General features: G+C 42.0%; 1 protein-coding gene across 3 annotated transcripts in view; it reads right to left on the bottom strand.

Moving 5' to 3' along the window:
* Positions 1 to 25,460, bottom strand: part of CLVS1 (clavesin 1) — a 109,742-nt gene extending 84,282 nt beyond the window's left edge. For 2 of the 3 annotated variants that reach the window (XM_052788340.1, XM_052788342.1), the window contains exons 1-3: positions 25,340 to 25,453; positions 18,139 to 18,249; positions 14,541 to 15,166 (exon numbers count right to left, since the gene is read on the bottom strand). In XM_052788340.1, the coding sequence (XP_052644300.1) occupies positions 14,541 to 14,929 (389 nt within the window). In that variant the 5' untranslated portion in view covers positions 14,930 to 15,166; positions 18,139 to 18,249; positions 25,340 to 25,453. Of the gene's footprint in view, positions 1 to 14,540; positions 15,167 to 18,138; positions 18,250 to 25,339 lie in introns of all 3 variants that reach the window. The other variant, XM_052788341.1, reaches the window with a different exon arrangement.
* Positions 25,461 to 25,700: the final 240 nt, after the last annotated feature.

The following is a 25,700-nucleotide window of genomic DNA, read 5'->3' as shown; positions in this document are numbered from 1 at the left end:
TTGGTTGTTACCATGAATGTATTGTGGTTTATTGGAATAGGTGCACCTTGAAGTCTTTTTTAAAAGTAGCGAAGTCTACTTTTCAGAAGGTGGCATTGGAGATGTTTGCACCATAACAGGGAAGATAGGGCCTTTGGGAGATTTAATATATAAAAGCTTTAATTTGGTATCATGGGATGACTTGTTGAAAGTTCAGGGTTTCTTAATACTCCATTGGGTGTCTTTTTTTGTCTGTCACTGCCCCACAGTTTATACTGTATTGAAAGGGGAAACTCAGGCAGGGAGAGTTCATTCCTGTAGACCTATGCACAGTCTTACAACACATTTGTTACAACAGCAGAATTCATTTGCTTAAAAGCAACTGTAGTACATACTTCTCTTTATTCTAGCCAATGCTTTGACTTCACAAAAATGTTACTGAAAAGGCCTTATGGCAGTATCAGAGAAAAAACTACAAGTGATCAAGTCTTTGCAAAATGAATCCAAATATGCTGCAGTTAGTTTCACTCCACAAAAACACACAGAACCCAGAGTGCTTCCAGCCTCTCAATTTTGGGGTTTTTTCCCCAATCTGCCAGAACTCTTCATGTTTCCATTCCCTTGCATTCAGTTGACTTAGCTTTGGTTAATATTTTGCAATTTTAGTATTAATCAACAGAGCTTAACAGTCAAGTAAATGCACTGGTTTCATTTCTGCACAAGAAGTATATTAAGCCACAAGGTACTTAAGCAAATGTCTAACGTAAGGTTTGTGAATATTCTCATTGCTGCATTTTTTTGTCTGAATAGTTGAATTTGTTGGGGTTGCTCACATGCATTTGAGTATATGCATTGCTGAATCACGTTATGAAAAAACTTTTCTTTGCCTTCTTGCTCTTTGGAAGTGCATGAACCCTTTAATGTATATGCTTTTGAAAGAATTGGATAAGGAGGCTCCCTTGCTTCAGTCATGCCATCTTCTAACCCATAGTTTCATGAAAGTCAGAAACCAGACTTTTAGTTCACCTATGCCAACCTAGTCATGCGCACTACTTTACTTTTATTAAGGGCCCCATGACATAACTGAAGGCATGAATTAGCCCATTTTTCATTCCAGAAATAGGAAACTGCATGACATAGTACAGTGCTGGAAGACTGAGGCACAGTGGGCCCTTGAGCGAGGAGGACATTGATGAACACCTTCCTCCCCTCTGCCTGGCTGCGGCACCTCACTCCTGCACTCTGCCACTCCCCAAGTCCTGGCCAGAGCCTCTCCTCAGAGGACACAGCTAACTGAGGTGCTGAGCTACAAATCACACCTGCTTTGTGATGCTGGGCACTTCTTCCAGTATAACTATTTCATTTTTTTTTCCTTTGCTTCTTTTCCTGTTATCCTGCCATGCAATTCCTGGAGCAATTCACCACATGCAGGAATGAGTCTTGTCCATGGCTTGCATGCCTTCGGCAATTGCTCAGCACCACCAGCCTGGCAAATAGTTTTTTTCTCAACATACCATTAACATAGTAACACTTCTTATCTTTCTAGGTACTTCAGGATAAAAAAAATCACCACTTTTTTATTGAAGAGGCATTTGTAGACATTTATAGAGAGCCATAGCCTAGGCCAGACTTAGGTGGCAGCCAAGAGATTTATTCTCCACCATGCCTTTGGGAGACATCGAGCTTCTTCAGGGGAGAAAAAAGCAGGCAAAGGGATTTGTCCTGCCTACCCTGGTGTAAGAGCTGGACCAGGACTGAAGTCTCTCTGTGGGTCAGGCGGGGGTCAGTTCAGGTTTCCTTCTGTATCTTTTGGGAAGCAGAATTAAAGAAGACCTTGTCTTCAAGACAGTGGTGTGACAAGTAGGAAACATTGAGCTATTTCTTCCCTGTCACTGATTCACCGACCATGTTCAATCCCTGTTAGAGCCCTATCAGGCCCGGGGTGCAATCCTGCCCTGGGATGCAGCTAGCTGCAAGCCGCTTGGCCCTGCCCTGCTGACCCAGGGAGCCACCAGTGCTCCCAGTCCTCAGGGATCCCCTGACCCCCTGGCACACTCCTCTTCAATTAGGGAAGCTATTCAATGCTTCATTTCTCTTGTCCATTTAGACTGTAAACTTTCTAGGGTAGGGCTTAAGCCTTGCTTTATTTTTTCATCCTAGTGTGTTAGGACCCAGTTTTTAGGGCTGATGGCAAAAAATGAACAAATTCACATAGGAAGTTGGTTGCTGGTAAGTACAACTGGCCACTATGAGTGTAATGTCCTTTTAGATACATCATGCAGTAAGCGGTCACCCAATTCAACAGCCATGGTTTGGATTGACTGGGCAAGAGTTTTCATGCAGCTGCATTTAAAGTCTGTGCGTTTTATTACATTGGACAATTGCCTGTAGGTTACCTCCCTGCATTATATGTTAATATAACCTTTGCTATTCACTGTCTTTCACTGACTCTCATCAGGTTGAGTGAGATAGCACAGTAAACGCCTTAAAGTTCAAGCCCACTCCACAGTGGGTTTGGGTTGGTACAGTATTTTTGGCTTGGTAGGTCCAGTAGTATTCAAGAACAGCATTTAATGTCCTGGAGACTAGATATTCAGCTGTGCCAGAACCATCCCCTGGTGTATTTCAGAGTTAAGATGAAGGTGGCTTTACACTAATTAAATTTCCACAGATGTAGGGATGCAGCTGCTGATTAGCAGCATCAGCAAGAGCTCTGAAGGCCCTTCTTGTGCTATTCTTGTAGACAGCAGCCAACAGGACAGGCCATGTGGCTCCTGCATCGGCTGGAGCATTCCCTCCATGAACATGTAGCCAACACTACGTCTGCGCTGCAATGTTTCACAAGCAGCCACACTCAGAACTTCAGAAATTCCCTCCCATGGGAAAACTCAATACCTCTGAAAGTCAGACAGACACAAGAAAGCACCATTCTCACTCACTGTACCTGCATATTCCTCCTGACAGAGTATTTGCTCACTGATACTTTCCTTAATTCTTATAACTTCTTTTATTGGTGTCATGTCAGAAAGCCCCCATTGGAAGACTATTTCCAGATGGGCTACCTACCTAGAGATTCTGCAATTTTCCACATCACGTAGGCATAGATAGGCATAGCAACCTTTTCACAAAGTTGGGACACTTGCATTATTAAGTGGTTTCAAACAGGTTCTCATCCAGCAAGAAGGCTGCAATAGACCTTGGAGACAACAAGTTTTGAGACCATTATCCGCCCTAGCACACAGTGAGTGGGAAACAATGACACTGGAACACCATAAAATATCACAACTATCCACTTTCAAATATAATTGAGGAATAAACCACCCAGCATGTATTCAAAATCCCAGATAGGAAAATTGCATTTACACAGCATTTCTTATATACAAGAGAGCCTGTTGGACTTTTAGATACCAGAGCTTAGTGATATAATGTTTATGTTCTTAAATTGCAAGATATCTTAAAGGGCCTTCTGAGTTTATCTTCCTCAGAGGCTTTTGACAAAGCAAAATTAATCTTAGAAATAGGGGATAGGAAGTTACCTGACAGCATCTTTTACATCTCCTGCACTGCATAGTCATAAGTACTCCTAGCTTGTCTCTGACTTCTTCAGTAAAAAGTCCAGTGATGAGGAGTCCACAGAGTGCTTCAGTTACCTGTTCAGGTCCTGAACCAGCTCAATCATTGCAAAATGTTTTCTAACTTTCTGAAATCTATTTCTGCTTATGGTTACTTAGTTTGTTTTTATTCTGTATTCCCATCCCCAAGGAAATGGGGAACTTTTCACTACCACCTTTTATTAAGGTAAAATTTTAAATATATAGGAAGATTTGTATCCCATCTCTTATTGTCCTCAACTTTTATTACATTGTCATATTTTCCAGACTTTTTGTTTTACTATTCTTTTCTTGACTTAGCTCAGATTTGTCTCTCGTGCTAGTACTTAGATTACAGGTCAGTTGAGGTGAGTAAAGCTGAATAACTGCTGGTGTCCTGCAGACAATATTCCTGTAGAAATGCTCAGAGACATTGCTTCCTCAGTGGTATCACCTTAATGTATCATTCCATTTGTAGTCCATCCTTTACCCCCAAATCCTTTTGTGCCTAATCAGTATTTTCTTCTATCAATTAACTCTGAATACCTTATTTAACAAACCAAGAGGTAAGAAAATCCCAGTAGAGACAAACATGTCAGCCAGGACTAAACCAGTAATGGCAGGTATGTCTGGTGTCTTACAAGGCTCCTTGGCTTTTAATACGGAGTCTATATCTGATAAGCCTTTTTTTGAAGTAAACTCCCAAATGATCCTGAATTACTTTTAAATGAATCATATAAAATGTTCTCTGAAAGAAAGTGAAGGTACATGTACCTGTGTATACATTTTAGCAGAGAATAATAATAAGATGCTGGAAAAAGGAAAGGCATTCATTGGCAGCTACGGCATACACAAATTGTGATTTTCCCCAGACTTGCAAAGCTTTTTTATTCAAACAGAATTGAAGGCTTTATCAGGGTGAAACTGAATTTAAATTGCAGTAGCCAGCTAAAAGTGGCTTACATGTAAATGAGAACCTAAGAAATGGAAAGATTTCCTACCATCTCTCCCTAGGTCAGAGTTTATTCCTCCTCCGTTATTATCTCAGTTTTCAAATGAATATTGCAGTGCATTTGGAAGGAGGATTTTTCATCAGTCTCTTTCTCTTTCAATATAAATCACATTTCTCCTTTTGTACTTACACAACAGACGGGTGGGATTATCCCTGGGACAGCAAGGCAATGCATTCCTATTCAGAAACCTCACAGTGAGAACAGCTTAGAGGATCACAGGTCAAAGATAATAAGAGAGGACGGAGATGTCTTAGATAAGGTTATCACACTCTGGTGTGGATTTTCCTGGTCAGAAATACCTATACAAAAGAAATTCTGTGTGCTGACACATACCCTAGCACTCTGAAGGGGTATAGGGACCATATATACTCTGTAGATTGATCTGTGCATATTTAATATACATGACTGGCATCTCTTGGATTTGCTGTGAAAGGAAGCCAGAAGGAAGGAAAGAGTGAAAGGTTTAGCACTGGCAAGGGGAGCACATGTTCCTCATCACACCGTAGCAGTGGCTTTGTGCTTGTTAACACTTTCTTTCACCTTTATTACTTCATTCATAACTGAATGTACAGAATTCAGTTCCTCTACTGACATGGTATAAAACCAGAGAAGCTGAAATTATGGCTTTGTGGAAGGGAGCACAGGACTATCTATGGGAAAGAACAAGGAAGGCATGGGGATGGCTTGTAACTGGAACTCAATGAAGAAAACCATATTGGTCTAAAAGGGTAAAAAAAAAAGTCTTGATATTCCTGCTTTGTTTATTCAGACCATCAGCTGCATGTCTTGTAGAGTATGTGAAAGTACATGTCTTGTAAAGTACATATGAGAGTGATTCTACTGGATCAGACCAAAGGTTCCTCTCACCCCAAATCCTCGTTGTGACAGTGGCCAGCAGCAGATCCCTAACAAGGTGTTTGAAACACACCAGGTTGGCAAGGTTAAAATGGAAAACATGCTAATTTGCCTCTGAAAAACAAATACTTCTTCTTATGTATATTGATACGTTAACTTCAAAAATATGGTAGTCAATAGCTTAGAATCTTACAGTTTCAATCAAATCCTGGATTTTGGCCCTCTAAAGATGTATTATGGGATATTATATAAATAATCCATATGCATTTTTCAAATAGATTGTTATTGATCATATAGCGTCATAACATTACTTGGTGTTGTGATTTATACTGCATATATGAAAGATAACTGGCACCACATGTGTTAATGCATGCACAGACATGTGCCTTCCACTGTGTGTCTGTAGTGGAAAAGTGATACCATCTTTCTATAAAGAAAAAGTACCAAGGAAGATATTTGCATATTATCTTTCCCTTAAAAATTAATCTTTATTGATGCAAGTTTGCTCAGCATGGGCAGAAAATAGGCAGTTACATAGGAAATAGTTCCAGCAGGAGGCTAACAGGCTGGCTTTGCCCTCTGTTCCCTGCTACAAACGGACCCTCCAGGAAGTTTCCACAGCTGAGACTATCATGGTCTGGGAGCAAGAGATAGTTGCTTTTTACTGCCCCTATGATTGCTGCACTTAGGAAAAATAAAAACTGTGAGAGTGTAATCAGAATTTAAGACAAAAATTTCCCCTTCCTCAAGGAGTGATTCCATTTTCTTCTCTTTAGGAAACAAGTCTCCAGTCATGGCATATTAATTATGATGCTTCACCTGTTTTATTGGCTTACCCATCTCAAAAGAGGCAAAATATCTTGTACGGAAGAGCTTTAACAACTCAATTTTTAGGCTAGTTTATTGGAATGCCTTTACTCCTGCAGCCTTTCCTCTGGCCTCCGCCTCTGCCTGGTCTGTTAAATTTCTAGGTGCCTGTGGCAGACAGATGCCTCTACCACTTCCTTCCTCATATTATCAAGACCATCCCAGAGATACATGGCCGGGGCACTCTCATCAGTGCAACCACGGGAGCTGATGTCTCCCTCATCCTCTAGCCTCACCAAGGTAGACAAACACCCTGAAGCAGGGTGACCATGGTGGCGGGGTAGGATTTACCCCAACATGCCGTTCAGCTGTTTCACAGAGCTCAGCAACCCCCACACCATGCATATATCGACCGAATTCATGCTGTCCACTGTAACTCCTCTGGGATCACCCAGCCTGCTAATGGCACCAGTTCCCAAGCATCCCTCGTGCTGCTTTGAGGGTGCTGGAAATGGAGGATGCTCAGCACCTGCCAGGGTGTGGTTAAAAAAGTGACTATTTTTATGTAAAATGCAATTGATACAGAGGCTTAGAGTTCAGAGGAAAGAGTCTAAAATAAATCACAGCCTGGGAAAATAATATATCAGCAAATTATTAGAATTTTAAAATTTCAAATGTTTTTAAAGAATCCAGCTCAATGTCTCCACTCTTTTCTGACTCTTTGAATGCATGTAGCCTATTAAATAGGTATTCAGAGAATTATGTTTTTTTATTCCCCTGACTCTTTGCAGTCTGTTCCTGCTGCAATGCATGATTTGCCTTAGCTCCTTTTAATTACGTTGGCAAGTCAGAAACTGATCAGAATATCAGATATTTAGAAAACTTGATTTTGGAAAAGCTCTGACTAAAAATATTCTGATATCTTCCTATGAAGTCTCACCTCAAAAACCTCCTAGTTATAAGAGCATTCATTCATTCATGGTTACCAGCTGTTCCCAAGGGTCAAAGGGACAAAGAGCCAAGTGGGATGTCATATTGTTCGGCTTCGTACTATTCTGTTGCTATGGTTCTGTTATAATGTTCTTTTGCAGAACCCAGCTGCGAGGATGACATACATGGCCTATGTAGGAGTCTGGGCCATTTTCTAGGGACAAGGGACAAGTGCTATCACAACTGTATGCAGTTTCTCTTTTCTGCCACCCAGACATAAACTCTCACACAAAATTTGGGTCTTTTGAGACAGTCTGGGAAGGAAGGGGGTGTGTGTGCATGTGTGTATTTTTCTTAATCAACTGTCCTTCTCTCCAATTTCTAAAGCTTGGGGATTGGATTTGGTTTCTTTTCTCCACAGGAGGGAGGTGGCCCAGAGCCACTTTCCAGTCTGCCCTCCGTTTCCCTTTGTTATCCTGCAGGCCAGCTCCAGCAATTGTCTGTCTCACCCGCTGATGCTGTACTGCACAGCTCTGCAGTCAGCCCTCAGCCTGACACCATCCAGTCACCTTCTCTTCCCTCTCAATATGTGTTTGATTGCCTTACCCCCCCTCCATTGATTTTTTTTTTTCCTTTCGGTCAGGCTTCTCTCGTTCTTCAACATATGCTTCATAACTTTCCCAGCTGTTGTTTTTCTTTCCCTTTTTCAGACATTTTCTCCCTCTTCTTTGATTCCCTTCTCAGCCCTACCCAGGACTGTCATTTGTGTATGTCTTCCTTCTGTCATTCATATGGACTACAATTGTCTTCCGAAACGCAGCTCCCATCATAAATGATACTAACTGAATTAAGTTGCCGCCTCCAGGCAAATTAAAACATATCAAGGCAGAGCTCCTTTTCGTCTTCTTTGTCCAACATTTAACTTGCACATCTGTTATTCCTCAAAATGAGTATTCTGCTTATGCTATGCTTCCTTCCTCTACTACCCTGAATTCTGCTACCTTTTCAGACTAGCTCAGTAATGTAATAGTGTAATATGAATTATTTTTTAATACAGTGTGCTTGTAGGTTATTTATTGGTCAACACAAAGCTTGAACCACAGCCTCAATCTGCATTACTATAAGCATCTCCCAATGCAGAAGCACTACCTCCTAACCAAACCCAAAGACTTGCTATGTAAAAATCATTCTGGTGTTAGGGCTGGCCATATTTCAGCTGTAATCTCTCATAATAAACAGCTATGAGGCTGAGTTATTGCCACAGTTGGCCTGTGACTATAAATCAGTCTCAACAGATGTTTATTCCTTCATATTATATTAAGCATCTAAGATTATCCTTGAAATATATTGGAATAATCAGCATTTGAGACATATTCATTTATACCAACAGGATCTGCTGATGATAATATCCTTGTAATTACACCACTATGAGCATTCTCAGCAAGGACATAATTTTTTCTATCACTATCCTTTAAAATATTTATAGCTGTTGTTGGTTTACCACTATGTCAGAGTATTTCCTTGCCCTTTAGCCTATCTCAATACATGTTCCTACAGAATGGTAAGTATCTGGCATTTGAGATTCCTTGGTTAATAGAAGAGAATTTATGGCTAGCAGCTTTTCCCATCTGACTGACTGACAGAATTTTTGGAGCTCTGTAACAGCTTCTAAGACACAACAGTCCGGACATGAACACAGAAATTAATTACCATTTTACTGCAAAAGACAATGGGCAACCTTCTGCCCCCCTACCCTAAGACCCTATTTGCAGAGGATCATGACTGGAGATAGCCCTTCTGCTGGCTCTCTGCACAGAAATAAATTTTACTCTGGCTGAACAACCTTGAAGGAAATATCTTTACTTAGAAGATTAATGAACACCTTCTGTTGAATTACTTGTTCACCCAAACCCCCATCTCCCTGGTGTACGAGCAGGATATATTAGAAGGCAGTAGCAGACCTAGGAACAGCTGCAATAGTTAGCAAAGACTTTCCTTGATCCAAGAGCCGAAAAGGCACTCTGACTTCTTTAAAAGCTTCAGTTTCACTAGAGGTGCATCAGAGGAGTGAGGGCTTAGGTTTGGTGAGACTGATGAAATGAAAAAGTGTGAGAAAGAGTATTTGTAATCCAGCACACGGCACATCTGTTTTTATGTGAAATCCTGGTTCAGGTCTCATCAAAACTGTATGCTTGTATGTATGCATGTATTTGTTTTACAAACTGGGATTTTTTATGATGCAAATTATTTCATCAAAAAAGTTCCTGACAAGATCAATTTGACATCCTTGTCTGTCTTTATTACTCCACAATTTCCATTTAAAAATAAGGTGCTCAATAAGCAGTGGTGTATGTGAAGCCTTTGTGGGTTTGGGGTGAGTTCACACCTTGTAGTTGGATTATTCTGCACCTCTGAGGACTGAGCTCTGATCAAAGTGAACGATGGCCCTCCCCTGCAGGGATTCTCTAATGTACAGTAATATAGCTCAACATTTTTCCTCTTCCTCAGTGTGGATCTAATCTGATCTTTTTCTTTTCTACCCATCTGCTTATTTTCACTTGTTCAATACTTCTGAAGTTTTCTGTTCTGTATCATATGTGATTAACATTAACTAATAGATCCAAAATATACTATGCAGGACCTACAGAGAAACTGGTGATATCATCTCTAAGAAACTTGTCTAAAAAACCGGAGCAAAATCGAACCAATGCAGCACATGCTAAATGAATGAAACACTGGCACCATGATAGATCTCAGCTAGTGATTTGGCAATAAGAATTATCATTCCTTGTGGTTTTTTTTCTAGTCATCAATGAGGTTTTGGTCAAAAAAAAAAATCATTATCTTTTTCTATGATGTGGAAGCAAAAGTTAAATTCTTGCCAGTGAACTTTGCAGATGTCACAAAACCCATGCAATGATAATTGATGAGAAGGACAGGTTTAGCTCTGCAGAAGAGCGTGAATCACATGCTAGACTGTGCCCACATTATGGATGAGAATGTATGACACATTTACCAGTGGTGTTTGTATTTTAGGAAACAGTAACTTGGAAGCAGATTTGAGCTGAACATGAGCTCAAAATGTGATAGAGTAGCTAAGAAAACAGTGACAATCTTATATCTAAAAGGAGGGAACTACTGAACAGAAGACATGCTGTCACCACAGGATGGTTTATTAGTGAAAGTTTGTATTCAGTTCATCCATCTGCACATTAGCAACGATGCTAAAATGATAGGAAAGGTCCAGAAAAGAATGATGAAGAGTATTAGCAACCTGAAAAATCTTCCTAATTCTGAGAGTAAAGAAGTGCAATCTATTTAAGCTTTGGCAGCATAAATAGACTGCAAGACATTAAGCTAATGCAATACTTTGCAGAATGTTACCTTTGCTGTGCTGGCTGCCCACAAGTATGTTCTTTACCTTGTGGACAACACAAGGTTGTTTTGTCCTCAAGGAAAAGGGGGTTAGCCGTTTTATATCCACCATGGTTGAAAGTGAACACAAGAAGCACTGCTATGGAGTAGCTAATGTACTATCTTATTGTTGCCTGACAGTAACTTACCCTACAGTGCTGCATCCTCAGTGAATTCAAAAGTAGGTTAAAAGATGACGTGGTCAGGACACGAAAGTACAAATATGGGAAGCTGTCATATTTTTGTGGTCCCTTTAAACTAACACAATCCAGCAGCTGGAAGCTGAAGCTGGAAACATTGAGACTGGAAATTAAAACCTAGTTTTGTAGAGATGTTAGATCTATAAATTAATTACATTCTTGAAGATGAAATTACAAATGTTTCTAAAACCTCATATAGAAGTTTTATCTTTGATACAGGGAATCCCTTAAAAACATCTTGGATCTGATTTGTCCAAGCAGTCACATTACACAAATAATGACATTTTCTTTTAAAAATCAATAGATTTGTAAGACAAATGAGGCTGCTTCTGCCTCCTTGACATGCGATCCCTACAGTCACCATAGTCCCAGGAGTATAAATGGTAAGAATATCTGGAATGAAAATCAGTTTATGGATTATAGCTATGCTGATTTTAAACTATCCTTTCTAAATTATGATTTCCTTATAAATTATGATTTAATCATAAAGAAAGAGAAGACACAGCCAACTGCAAATGCGATTAAAGTTAAGAAATACATGCTAAGGCTGAGCTCTTTCTCTAGCATGTTAACATCACAGCATCATATGAATTGATTGCATTAACATTCAGCTGAAATGTAAGCTTATAAACATCTTTCCATCATTGAAGACACATCTATAGAAAGGTTGCCCAAGATACATGTGTGTAAGATAGACACATTGCCTGTTTGTTCAATGATTTTTGTGAAATATATATGAATATATATCTCTTCTGGTCAATAACCTGTTTCCCTGCTGCTTAATAGGACATTGCACTCATAATTTCCTGTTCCTTAACAGCTTTTGCTCTTGATGATGCCTTTAGATGGTAAAAAAGGAAAAGGTCATCCCTCTATTTACTTACAGCCCAAATCCTGTCCCAAATCCCTGTTGCACTTGGAGAGCTACAAAAGCCCACAGAAATGACACTTCTTGTCATTTGAATCCATAGAGGAGTTGATCTTCAGTGGCTGAACAGAGGTAAAATTTGCACTTGATTTTTAATTTCACTGAGGAGCCTTAGGAAAGTATATCCTATTTGCCTCAGCCTTTTTTCTCTGAAGCTTAAAATTACATTTTCAGAAACCAGGTATCTTGCATGCAGGATCGCTTTGGTTTTTGCACACACACACATACACATGGATGCATATTAAAGGACTTGCAGAAAATTTGAGCCAAAATCTGACAGGAATCAATGTTCTGTCAAAGTCTCATTGCAGGAGCCTTAGACAGCAGCACTCAGCTTTCCAAGAGCGGGACCTGATGTACGAGGTTAATCACAAGGATTCATTTTGTCGAGGGATCAGAAACCCAAAGCTGGCTCTGTATAATACTTAAATCCCTTAATGCAACCAGCAGAGCTACAGTGCTTCTGTCCTCTAAAGCTGATACTTTCTATTTATTCAAGATACCTGTTCATTCATCTTTCTTTCCAGGCCAATTGCTAAAAGAAGTGTTTTGTGGTTGGAAGAAAGGCACGCTCACAGTTCAGAAAGACAGGAGATAAACTGCTGGCCACTTTGTAGTTAATAGGACTTTTATCACTGGCTTCAGTTCTGGATTTCACCAAATACTTGTGTATATGCAAAGTTGCATTTCTGTAACTTTTTCTGTACATTTATTTACCAGATCTGTGCATGCAGAGGAAAATTAGAAACACTTCTCAACTCTGTTTTCACATGGAGATGAAAGGCTTTCCCAGAAAACAACAAACATGAAAAATTGCAGGCATATATGTATTGTTCTCTAACAATTTCTATAATATAAAATCAAAGCTCTGATCTATTGACTCCTAAAGATGAGACATTTTCATGGACAACTTTAGACTGCTGAGACAAAATCCTACCTGGAACTCATCAGAATTTATGATGCACAAAAACTGAATCTGAATTTTGGCTTTTGGTCCGATTTTTATCAAAAGAACACATGGCAATCCTACAGCTGATTACATTTCTCCATCTCACTGTGAAGGCAGGGAAAATGGAATGGAATGACTTCTGATGAAGAGGACAATGTGAACATGATGTTCCTAGACTAGCCCCTTTTCTCTGTATCACTTCAAATAGGTAGTGAAAGCTGACTAATCACATTAACATTTAAGGACATCATTTTATAATAATGGCTGGGAGATATCTTTGTTCATACTATTCTGTAGAGAAATGACCTGAACAGAAAATACGCTTTGCATGAATCTCCCATTTATCAGTCTAACAAGCATACAGTAATGAGAGTGTGTAGAAATTACAATGCAGTTTGTGGAAATCTCATAACACAGGCTGTAATACCTGAAATGGTTAAAACAAAACAAAACAAAACAAAGTCTGGAGACAGGAAAAATATGGTCAGTTCCTTCTGCACCAGAACTGCTATGAGAACGCCCATATGTTTTGAGACATTTGCTTTCTGTCAACCTGTTCAGCTAGTCTATGATATTGCTGAAGCAATTATAGAATAGGTATTAATGTATTTGTAGCAAACAGACATTATCTGGCTAAAAACTGTAAATATTTATGGAAAAAAAAGATGAGCTATTTAATTGACACACTGATAGTTAGTATGTCACTAAATATCAGTGTGTCGTATAAAAAGCTAGTAGTTTTTTTCTCTGTTTAACAACTTTGTCGGTGACATGGACAGTGGGATTGAGAGCATCCTCAGCGAGTTTGCCAATGACACCAAGCTCTGTAGTGCGGTCAACACACTGGAGGGAAAGGATGCCATCCAGAGGGACCTTGACAGGCTTGAGAGGTGAGCCCATACAAACCTCATGAAGCCCAACAAGGCCAAGGGCAAGGTCCTGCACATGGGTCCGGGAAATCCCAAGCACAAATACAGGCTGGGTGAGGAGTGGTTTGAGAACAGCCCAAAGGAGAAGGACTTGGGGGTGTTGGTTAACAAGAAGCTAAACATGAGCTGGCAATGTGCACTCACAGCCCAGAAAGCCAACCGTATCCTGGGCTGCATCAAAAGAAGCATGACCAGCAGGTCAAGGGAGGTGATTCTGCCCCTCTACTCTGCTCTGGTGAGACCCCACCTGGAGTACTGCATTCAGCTCTGGGGCCCCCAACATAAGAAGGACATGGACTTGTTGGAGCAAGTCCAGAGGAGGGCCACAAAGATGATCAGAGGGCTGGAGCACCTCTCCTGTGAAGGCAGGCTGAGAGAGTTGGGGTTGTTCAGCCTGGAGAAGAGAAGGCTCCGGGGACACCTTATATATACAGCCTTCCAGTACCTAAAGGGGCCTACAAGAAAGCCAGAGGGCATGTAGTGATAGCACAAGGAGTAATGGCTTTAAACTGAAAGAGGGTAGATTTAAATTAGATGTAAGGAAGAAGTTCTTTACTGTGAGAGTGGTAAGGCACAGGAACAGGTTGCCCAGAGAGGTTGTGGATGCCCCATCCCTGGAAGTGATCAAGGCCAGGTTGGATGGGGCTTTGAGCAACTTGGTCTAGTGGAAGGTGTCCCTGTCCATGGCAGAGAGGTTGGAACTAGATGATCTAAGGTCCCTTCCAGCCCAAACCATTCTATGATTCTACGATAACCCTTGTCTCTCAATGGTGTTGTCTAAAGAATGAGAAGTAATCAGATCAGATAGAAGTTCTAGTGAAATGGACTCATGGTTACAAAATATTTCACTAAAAATGACCTTGCTGCTTTAAGTATGGTCACAAATACTCAATTACAAGTTGAGTGTAAGTGTATGTGAAAAGATAAGGACACTATCTACATTTACCTACTCTGATCCCAGTTGGCTGCAAAAAGCAGAAGAATCTTCCTACCACAGTGGTCACGATTTTCTAGTACTCCTGGGAACCCATCTGTCAGAGCCCGTTTGATTCCTGGATCATCAGCCTTGAAGTTTTTGAACATATCCAGATTTAATTGGCGGTACTGGAAGTACTGAGCCAGCAGTCTGAAGGCTTCAGTTTGGTGAAACTTTCTGGCTCGGAGAAATCTCAAGATGAAGGCATCATCTGTACGTAAAAACCCAATGTCGGGCCTCGTGATGATCATGTCCCTGACTTGCTGGATATCCTGATGCAAAATGTCTGGGTTTTCATTCAGTTCCAGGCGGGCTTTCTCTATAGTCTCTGGACTAAGTCCAGCTTGTAAATGGGTCATCTCTTCAAAAACCTCTTTTCCAAATCCTTAACTTCAGATATTTTAGTAGGAGAACGGCTGATCCCATTCAATCGATGGTCTGCTGTGAGCGTGAGCCATTCAGAAGCTTTTTGCTATCAAGCTGGTATTCAACAAATGAAAACAAAGGGCTTTTTCTTATTCTTGCAGAAAGAGTAACAGGCAGTTCACATGTAGTATAATCCATCCAAAGGAAAGTGTTGTTTATTCCATCACTTACTAAAAGAAAAAGCAAATATATAAAAGAAGGATTAAATATGTATATAAAGCTTACAGGAATGCATTTCTGAACTTTATATGGCAATAAAATTGCTTTGTGTGCTTCATATGTAAAAGGACAGCAGTGAAATAATTTCAGAATGGGTACATTTAAGATAGGGCAGTCACTGACATCTTGAATGTATATATTCAAGCTTTCAGAAAGGCAATCTGATTAACTGACAATTAATATGAAGTTGTTTCAACTTACTATGAGAACACACTTTGCAAAGTTTTCTTATAGAAGTGTGGGAGTTCAGCATCCCATATCTTCAAGCCCAGGATGACAAAAGCAAAAATAATAGTTTTTTCCACCCCTAACAGGAACTACATTTCAGCTTCCTAAGTATGCAGATTCACACTTATCATAAGTATAACAACTGTTTGATTTGGTTTTATCACCTGTACTATCAGCTTGTAGCTTTCCTTGGATTAGCCCAGGAGCTGATCATAAAACTGGCTAAAAAAAAACAACACCCCACCAATGTCAGGGGTATTTTCTACTTGGTAAAACCTCACTGAAAATATCTCCCATTGAGACTTAATACATCTTCATGAGAAACTTCCCATGAATAAAGTGTTTGATGAGTCTAATCTGACAGGGTTGGTGTTTTGGTTGAAAAGAGATGTATTTTAGTCCAGATTCTTTTTTTCACTATCTTGTAGCTTTCCTGAATACCTAGTTCTGAATTTAATTTTCATTCCTGTACTTTACCTAGAATTTGTTTTTACAAGTGTTAGAAGAAAACCTGCTTAAGCTGTTATGTATTAGCAAAATGGTACAGTGAATCTCTTACATTTCAGTGACATAATTAGCAAGAGCCTGTCATCGAAGTCTGTGTAGTTACAGTTGGGTGAAATGAGATCAAGGTCTGTTCCAATGTGAAATGTGTGTGAAGAAAGATCAAGATCCATCCAATTTTTCAGCCATCACAAAAACAGACAAGCAAACAAAAAACCCCACCACTTAACTGATCTCTCTGTCTTTCCAATTTCCGAAAAAGAAAAATTGGTTTTAAAAATTAAAAGGGAATCCCTCAGTGAAAGACATACTTTACTGTATTTGAAGAAAGCTGTTTGGAAAGCTATGAATTATTTATAGCAAAACAACCATGTCACTCAGCTACTTCCCTGGGTTCAGCATTCTCATATCAAAGGGGACAGCAGCAGTCAGAGTATTTCTTTGTCCAGGGGCTGCTGAAAGTTACATTGCAGGACCTGGAAGTCAATCAGCACAAGGGATGCCTGAGTTCCCTGTTTTGTGACCTTGCATGTCATTGATAAAAACCACATTTTAAATGCCACAGCTGCAGCCCCAGGATGAGATCCCGAAATCCGAATACAGAGAGTTTCTGCATATTTGCTTAAAGGACATTTGTGGCGGGAGATAAGCTTTTCATTTAACAGCAATGTGCATTATATTTGTCTGTGGGTGATACAAAGGAGAGTTTGTTAAGCAGCCTCTTTCTGTATTCACTGTGGAGCTGGAGTTGAGAAGAGCTACCTGCAGGGCAGAGTATCTGGTGATTGATCAGCCTGGGAAAACTTGGGAAAAAGCAGAGCTGGGAGGAAAGAAGGCTGGCTGCCTTTGACAAGGCACTACAGACTGCAAATGACTCCAGAAAAAACAAGCCCTGAAGTTTTGAGGGGTAATCTATGGGTGCAGGTTATTCAATTCTTAAAGAAATGAGAGTTGTATTAAGGGTGGATTGCACATATAAAAATAAAGTAACAGTTATTTCCTTTGCTCTTGCCTTTATTAGACCAAATTAGGATAACCCTGATGGTATCAACTGAATTCCACTGATGTAAAATTGATGTAGGCCATGGGGAAACCAGGCCAATACTTTGTGCTTAAGATCTCAAATTAATGGTGGCATTAGCATTTTCTTTCATAAATAATGTTTTTAGTTACAATTACCTCCATCAGCTAGTTAGGGAAACTAGGTGTATTTAAGTGTGACACTGTCATTGGGGGAGCGTAGTGTAAGGACTGGTTCCCTCACTGGTTTAACAGCAAGTCGTACAGTAAGGATGTTGTTTGTGCTCAAGGGTGCCTGGCAGAGGGGTGGAAGCAAGGAGCTTATCTGGGTTCCACATCAGCTCTGGCTCAGGGCACAGTATGAATTGAAACACCTTTGGAGCTCCTGTGACTTAGAATCACAAAATCATGGAATCACAGGGGGGTTTGGGTTGGATGGGACCAGTGAAGATCATCTGGTCCAACCCCCCTGCAATGGGCAGGGACATCTTTCACTGGATCACATTGCTCAGAGCCCATCCCACCTGACCTTGAACACTTTGAATGATGGAGCATCCACAACTTCTCTGGGCAACCTGTTCCAGTGTCTCGCCCCCTCGCAGTAAAGAAATTATTCTTTATATCCAATCAAAATCTATCTTCTTTCAGTTTAAAACCTTTAGCTCTTGTCCTGTTACTACAGGCCCTAGTAAAAAGTCTCTGTCCACCTTTTTTATAAGCCCCCTTTAAGTACTGAAAGGCCACGATAAAATCTCCCCAGAGCTTTCTCTTCTCCAGGGTGAACAACCCCAACTCTCTCAGTCTTTCTTCACAGGAGAGGTGTCCCAGCCCTCTGACCATTTTTGTGGCCCTTCTCTGGACCTGTTCTAATAGGTCCAAGGACTTGTGGCAGTTAACTGTGACCCCCCCCCCAGTGGGTTCATCCATTTTCTAAAAGTTTATGGCAGTAAAACTGTCCCTTCCTCTGCTCTTCTAACTGCCACCTCCACCAAGATGCTTCTTTGGAAATAAGGCAAATTCTTGAAAGGTCAACTGCAGTCTGTTCCAGAAGAAAATGGTGATGGACCAAGGAGACAAAGTCTGGCCCTTCAGATTTTCTTATAGGATCGCCAAGCACTTAATGTCAAAAATTATGTTACTTATATTTATTAAAATTTCCTACTGTTTTTACCTTATTTAAGTAGATTAGCACCCTTCATGCCCAGGATGATTCCAAGGTGAGGAAGATACGGTCTGCTCCTGTCAGATGTTGTTGCCAAAAAGCAACTTACAAATACTCAGTCTAAGAAAAGAGAAATTTTTTAATGCATTTCAGAGTTTTCTGATAGTGAGCTGAGCTATAACCATGGGTTACAGCTTACAGGAGAGCCTCTATAGATTATCCTGAATATCAGCCAGAACAGACTGCACTAAAATACTTCACAGCTGTAATGTTATATATTGCAAAATAATCCAAAATATGTATGAACAATGTTGTCGCTGTCTGAGTCATAACACAAATCACGGGGTTAGTAATCCACTCTAGCACCATTGACTAGAAGGCTTCTGATTTACATCAGTGGATGATTGGGTTCTCCAACTGCTTACCTTGACAATAAATTTAATGTTCCATAGCTACCCAGTTTAATTGTCATTGTGCTTTCTCAAATGGTACTGATTTATTCTGATTCCCGAAGGTATAACAGAAGCACCTTCTCCATTTTCACCCCCTCCCACACATGGCAATTTCACCTCTCAAAAGCTCTGATCCATCTGCCAATTTTTCAGATGTTTACATCTTTGTTCTATGTTTGTTGGGTTTTTTTCCAGATGAAGATGCTGGCCTTTTTTTCCCTGTCTTAAATATTGTTGCTGTGTGTTGGCACACTAGACTCTTTGTTACAGTCTCAACAGCTGTTTTTCTGTGTTGTGACTCTTTGTTCCCAAAGGACTATTTGCTCTCCTAATGTCTTTTCACAGTCACTTACAATAAATCATCCCTCCAAAGGAACAAACCCCAGCTTTAAACAAGGAAAAATAATTAACAGAGGTTAGAAACACAACATATTAATACAGGGAAAAAAGGGGAAATTTCCACCAAAATTGTGGTGTCACAGACCATTTTGGCTTATTCATTTTCAGTCCCAACAAGAGAATGACAGGGGACAGAGAGTGGCTTCAGGATGGGTAAAATACTGAAAGTGGGATACAGTCTTCAGACAAACAGCTTATATTTTTGCCTGACCCTCAAAAATAAAATGTATTTAATAATAAAATCTACATTAATACTTACTAATTAACTAAAATGAAAATAATATCTTAAGGAAGTATATACAGCACGTTCCGTCCAAAGATCTTAATATGTTTTACTGCTCTCTCTTCAATGACAGCTTCTGGATAAGCATTCAACCCCTATTTGCTCTACATCCCCTGGAAAATTGGCCAAAACCTGCTCTCAGTGATGATGATGCTTGTCTGGATCATTTTGTTCCTGCCCGCTTAGCTGTTCCTGCAATACCATTTGCCTCTTGAAGTACTGTCCTCACGTCCATTTGGCCCTTCCCCATCCACTTCAGTTCCAGAAAGATTTTAGTTGCCTCTGTCTACTGAGTGATTTCCATTCAGTCCAAAGCTATATGCCATGTGAAATTTCATTACCACAGCTTTCAAATGGGGAAGGCACCAGGGTTTGATCCTCACCTGGTATTAATAGGCATCACTGTTATGATTTGTCTCATTATATAATTCCTAACTCCTGGCATTCATATAGATATTAGCTGCTAAAATGATGCCAGAAAAGAAGGGAGTGGGCAGGGAGGGAGGGAAAATGGTAATCTAGAATGACTTCATCTCAGAGTGTGGGTGTCATCTCATTAAATTGCTTTTTAAAAAATATTTTGATGTTAACTGTGGAAAACATCTTGGGGCTACGTTCTGCTTAGCAGGGATTGCTCCATAAGGGCAGGGGAGGATGAATCCCTAGCTGTACTTATAGGAATTGCTTGTATGGTACTTTGTGGCCTTGTGGTACCTTAATAGGAACACCCACTGGAAATGGAGTGCTCAGACAAAGGGACATACCCCAACTCCATGAACTAATTTTAAAAGAGTGATGAGAAAAACTGACTCTCTCTTGTCTTTGGCTGTGGGATCCTGGCATCCTCCACATACAGTGGGAAGAAGCACAGCCCTGAGTGATTTGCCTGAGATCACAGAGGACACATTTCACAGATCTGGGAACAGACCATATGTCTCCTGAGCCACACACTTACACGTTAACATCTGGGCAATCTTTACCCCCTATGCATAGTGCTCTGCATCATAAGAAAAATGTGAAGCCATGTTGCACACAAGGAAATAAAGACGTAGACTGCAATGTTCCTAGTGGCCCCAGTGTAATCCCCCTAAGCTTCAATGGCACAATTAAGACCCAAAAATGTACCATTTCTTTATGTTTTTGCAAAGAGCAACACCCCTGTGGGGGTTCCGAACAGGTCTATATCATATCCCAAGTCCAATAGTCTGACTGCTGCCCAGGTTATTATAGAATCACAGAATGGCTGAGATCGTAATGGACTTTTGGAGGGCATCAGGTCCAATCCCCCACTCAAGCAGGGCCTCCTAGAGCTGGTTCCCCAGGACCGTGTCCAGACGGCTTTTGAGTATCTCCAAGAAGGGAGACTCCACACCCTATCTGGGAAACCTGTGTCAGTGCTTGGTCACTCTCATGGTAAAAAAGTGTTTCCTCATATTCAGAGGGAACCTCCTAGGTTTCAGTTTGTGCCCACTGCCTCTTGTCCTGTCACTGGGCACCACAGAAAAAAGCCTGGCTCTGTCCTCTTTGCATCCTCCCTTCAGGTATTTGTACACGTTGAGGAAATCCCCCTGAGCCTGCTCTTCTCCAGGCTGAACAGTACCAGCTCTCAGCGTTCCATCATAGGAGAGATGCTCCAGTCCCTTCATCATCCTTGTGGCCCTTTGTTGAACTCTCTCCCATATGTCCATGACTCTCTTGTACTGAGGAGCCCAGACCTGGATACAGTATTCCAGGTGTGGCCTCACCAGTCCTCATTACTATGAACATCTCCTGCTTTCCTGTAGCCCTTCCCTAAGGGGTTAGGTTCTCCCAATGAACCTAAACAAGTTAAATATTGCATGCCTTTCTCCTTCAAGTCCTGGTACTCCTGTAAACCTTCCCTAGGGAATAGTTGCTTCTCTTCAATATGAAAAGAGTGAATATGTGTAACTGTAACAGCTGTATGGGGAATGTAATGGTTTCTCACACTTTCCTAGGATGCCATCTCCTTGCTCAGGTACAAAACCTGTTTCTTTCAGTTCAGTAAAAACTACATCACACATTCCTAGTCCCCTAATATTGCAATCTTCTTGTTAGCTTGAGTCAGTTACCCTTGGGCCACATCTAACTGTCCAGCAGTGGTAATTTAGCCATGGCACAGCACAGAACACAGTAGCAACTTAGCTGATATTTGCAGCTCTCTGCACAGTACATAGGGCAGGCACGCCTGCGACACCAACCTGCAGTTGTCCTGCTGTTGCTACAAGCTGACAGGCATGAGGAGAGACTGACAAGGTCGTCTAATAGACATAAAATTAAAATATTGCCTCATTATCTTTTGACCTGAAATGTACAAAACTTATTGCCTACCTGAATATTAAGGAATAGAATCACATGCAGAGGAGGGGAACTTAAATAACTTGTAAATGAAAAGTTAAACAAAACAGCCATGAGCTTAATGAGATTGCTTCATTCTTTCTCCAAATCATAGTTTTAAAGTTTTAAGTATTCATCAACCAGACACAAATTGCAAATCCCTATGGGAACATGAGGCCTGACCTGTGGCATGTCAAAGAAGCAGCAGGCTCCAAGGGACTTCCATGTCAGTCATGAACTACTCCAAGTGTCACCATGCAAAAAGCATCCTGGCTGCTATTGGACAAAGAGGTCACTTTCTCCAATACTATAGAAACTTCTTGCAGCCGAAATTATCAGCAGTATGCAAAACATGAATTCTGACCCCCAAGCCTAATAATTAAACTATGTATCTGATAGCATGGGATCATAATACTGGTGCCTGAAAATCCCTAAATGCACTGTAGAAGTTGTGTTACAACATCTGCACAAAGATATACAGAAGAAGGAACAAAACATTATTGAGATATTTAGTCCCACACCTTTGATAACATGAAGTTTATCTAATTTTACAGTTCTTTTGCTCCACATTTTAAAAATTAAGTTCCTTTAAAAAATATGAAATGCAATGGTGACGTATCATTGCCCTATTAGTGGCTGACTTAGTTCTGCTTTATACATGATGCCAGAGAAAGGCATCCATCATCCTGTGGGGTGGCAGTGGGGGGAGGAAGAGAAGGAGGAAAAGGCAAGGGCAGAGAGGAAGGAAGGAGGGAAGGAGGGCAGGAGGGAAGGAGGGAGGCAAGGAAGGAAAGAAGGAAAAGAGGGAAGGAAGAAGGGAGGAAAGGGAGAAAGGAAAGAGGGAGGGATTTCTGCACCCAGGAATTCATGCAATCCTCTTGGGTTTTTCTCCCACTCCTATTGAAGTCTGAGCACAAACACAAAGATCTGCACACAGACACTTGTCCCAAAATTGTAGAAATGAAGTTTATTATAATTTGATATTACTTTGTGGATTTGTTTTCTCAGTGGAGGAACATATCAGGCTTAAGGAGTTTATTTCCATAAATCCTATGGAAGGAAAAAAAAAAAAAAAACCAAACACAAAAACCCAAAACTGTTTGGCAACTCCTCAGAGCAGTGTTAGTATCAAGAGGGAAAGGACTTACAACTCATCTGCCAAAAACTATGTGAACTTCTGCTCGCTGAACTTCCCACTCCATAAAAGACTGATGTTGCTTCTTTTTTTTTTTTACAAGTAGCACCCAATTGTCATATCTTCTTTGTGTATGTGCCAGACACCACAGCAACGGGCTGTGAGAGAAAATAATACTTGCTTCCCAAACAATAGCACAATTGCTTCAGTAACTGCACACTTAAATTAACAAATGCATTAGTTTACAGTCTTAGTTTGAAGTAAATATTCTCCATCCTTTTATAAGGCTGATCATTTGTATTTTAACTGACATGGTCCTCTTTTGGAAGGTGAGGAGGCTGCTGTTACATGTTTCAGTGAAACGACTTCTGTGTTCAAAGCACACAGAGTTTAAGGAATTATGACCCAGTGCAATGGGGTGGGTTCTGCAGTTCCTCCCTTGCTGAACTCAATTACACCACTTACACTCCTACTCAGCAGCACTCAGTGCTACTCAGTATAAGAGTATCTGGTCTCTGCACCAGATTTTAAGTTATAAATGATGATATAATAAAGTAAGAAGGTTTGGGGGAAAGGTTGTAATATCTTTCATTGTTTTGCATATGGGTTACAAGAGTCTAATTTTTAGAAAATATTCAGTAGTTTTCAGAGCTGGATGAGTCAGTAGAATTCCTAGAATAATCGGCAGCATTTTCTAACGGATACATATCAGACCTGATTATGCTGATAACACAAGCTGCCCCTGTAAACTTCAAGCTGGAATACAGACTGCAAACCAGGGAAAGCTCTGTAAGGTTATCTGACTTATCATTATATGAAAAAGTAAACCTTTACCTTTGCTATGCAGTGCATGGCATAATACTCTTACATAATATGTCATTTAGATGTTGACATTGCATTAACTTTTAGTACCGGAGAAAATCCATGTTATCATCTGAAAGCACATGCAAGCACCCTTTCTGTAATTTAATTTTTCCTTCCAAATATGATCCAGTCACTGTTTAGTGATGGACAACGACTAGCCATCTGCTTCTTAACTTCATTATTCCTGGAGCTTGTTGAGATTAAGGAATGAAAATTTTGAAAAGGGAAAGCTCCCTTTCTCTTATGACCTTCCCCACCCTCCCAGGATTAAACCATTGCAAATAGAATTAAAGTCAGGCTAGTAGCACGCATGGGGTTTCTCCAGCCATTATTTGCTTTGTGTTTATTTTCTGTATGAAGCCATCTCTGAGCACCCTCACTGCTTGCAGAGACCACAACTTAATTCTGGACTTCCTGCTGCAAAGGATCCACAGTGTAGCAGTAATAACCCCACTTCTTCCCTGCACCCATTATTCATCACTGTTTGCCATTGGGAAAGCAGAACATTTGACTGACCTGGCACATTCCCCCCTCCCCCTAATCCCTCATCCCCCTATGGGTTGAATGAACCTGCTCAAAACAGGCATCAATTTGCTGAGGAGCAAACAGGTATCTGCTTGCTGTTTGGCAAGCTCCTATCCATCAGCTCTTGGCTGGAGTCCTTACGTGGTGCCTGAACTCCCAGTTTTAACCCTTTCCCCTCCATCCCTGTCACCTCTTCCCTGCTCTCAAACTGGATCTGAACTTCCCCTTCCAACTTGTGCTCTTTCCCCTGCTTGCCCATCTCCTGGGCTGCTGAGCCGATTTTTCGAGGCCCCATGCCATCTTTCAGGGAGAATTGAGGCTGGTGATGGAGAAGGAAGACAGGAGGGGAAGAAGGGGCAGGAAAATGAGGAATGGGGGGAAACAGGGACAGGGAGGAAAGGAGGCAAGGTAGCAGGGGAGGGAGGAGAGTTGACAGGGAAGGCAGAAAACAGGAAGGCAGGAGGCAGAGAAGCAGGACAAGGAGGACTGGAGGCAGAAGAGGCAGAGCAGGAGGCAGGAAGCAGGGCAGGGAAGAGAGGCAGGGGAGGCAGAGGAAGCAGAGGAGTAAGGGGAGGTAAGGGAAGTAGGACAGGCAGGGCAGGGAGGAAAAGCAGTGCAGGCAGGGGAAGTAGGACAGGCAGAGAAGGCAGGGATCAGGGCAACGAAGAGAGGCAGGGCAGACAGGGAGCAGGGGAAGGAGGCAGGGAGGCAGAGAGCAGTGAGGTAGGACAGGCAGGAGAGGCAGGGAGCAGAATAAGGAGGCACGGAGGGAGCAGGCCAGGTAAGAGGCAGAGAGCAGGGCAGGCAGGGAGCAGGGAGTCAGGGCAGGCAGGGGAGGCAAGCAGCAGAGGCAGGGGACAGGGAGACAGGGGAGGCAGTGAGCGGGGGAAGGAGGCAGGCAGGGCAAGCGGGGCAAACAGGAGGCAGGGCAGGCAGGGAGCCGGGCGGAGAGGGCGCAGGGCAGGCAGGGCGGAGGGGAGGCAGGGCAGGCGGCAGGCAGGGCGCAGGGCGGGCAGGAGGCAGCAGGCAGGAGGCTGGGCAGGGAGCGGCCGCTGCCCGCAGCGCGGCGGGGCTGCGGCCGGAGCTGTCCGCCCGCCGGTGCTGAAACGCCGCAGCCGGGGCCCGGCGGCGCGGGGGAGGGACGGGGAGCGCGGAGAGCCGCCCTGCTGCAAACCGAGAAAAGGCAAATCCAAATACCTGCACAGCGCCAGGCAGCCTGCCGTGGGGCGGCGGGGGGCTGCGTGGGATGGGTTTCCCCCCCCCCGTAGGTGTCCTTGCCGTTGAGCTGGGTGGGTGAGAAAGATCTCCCGGCTCCCAGGTTCAGGCTCAGATCTCTCTAGAAAACTGTGAATGAGCGAGCGCCAGCTCCACGGGGCTAGGATTTTTTTTTTTTTTTTTTTTTTTGGTAGGAGGCGTGTGCACCAAAGCCGAGGTCCTTCCACTCGGCGGCTGCCGTCCCCCTGGGTCCTAAGCCCTCCTGCCGCCCGCCCGGCTGCCGCCTCCCGGCGCTCCCGGCGCTCCCCGGCTGCGGGCTGGGCGCACCGCCACCGCCCAGGGA

This window comes from Harpia harpyja, chromosome 5 (assembly GCF_026419915.1).
Source record: "Harpia harpyja isolate bHarHar1 chromosome 5, bHarHar1 primary haplotype, whole genome shotgun sequence".
Classification (NCBI taxonomy): Eukaryota; Metazoa; Chordata; class Aves; order Accipitriformes; family Accipitridae; genus Harpia; species Harpia harpyja.
This window is presented reverse-complemented; position numbering and strand designations above follow the sequence as displayed.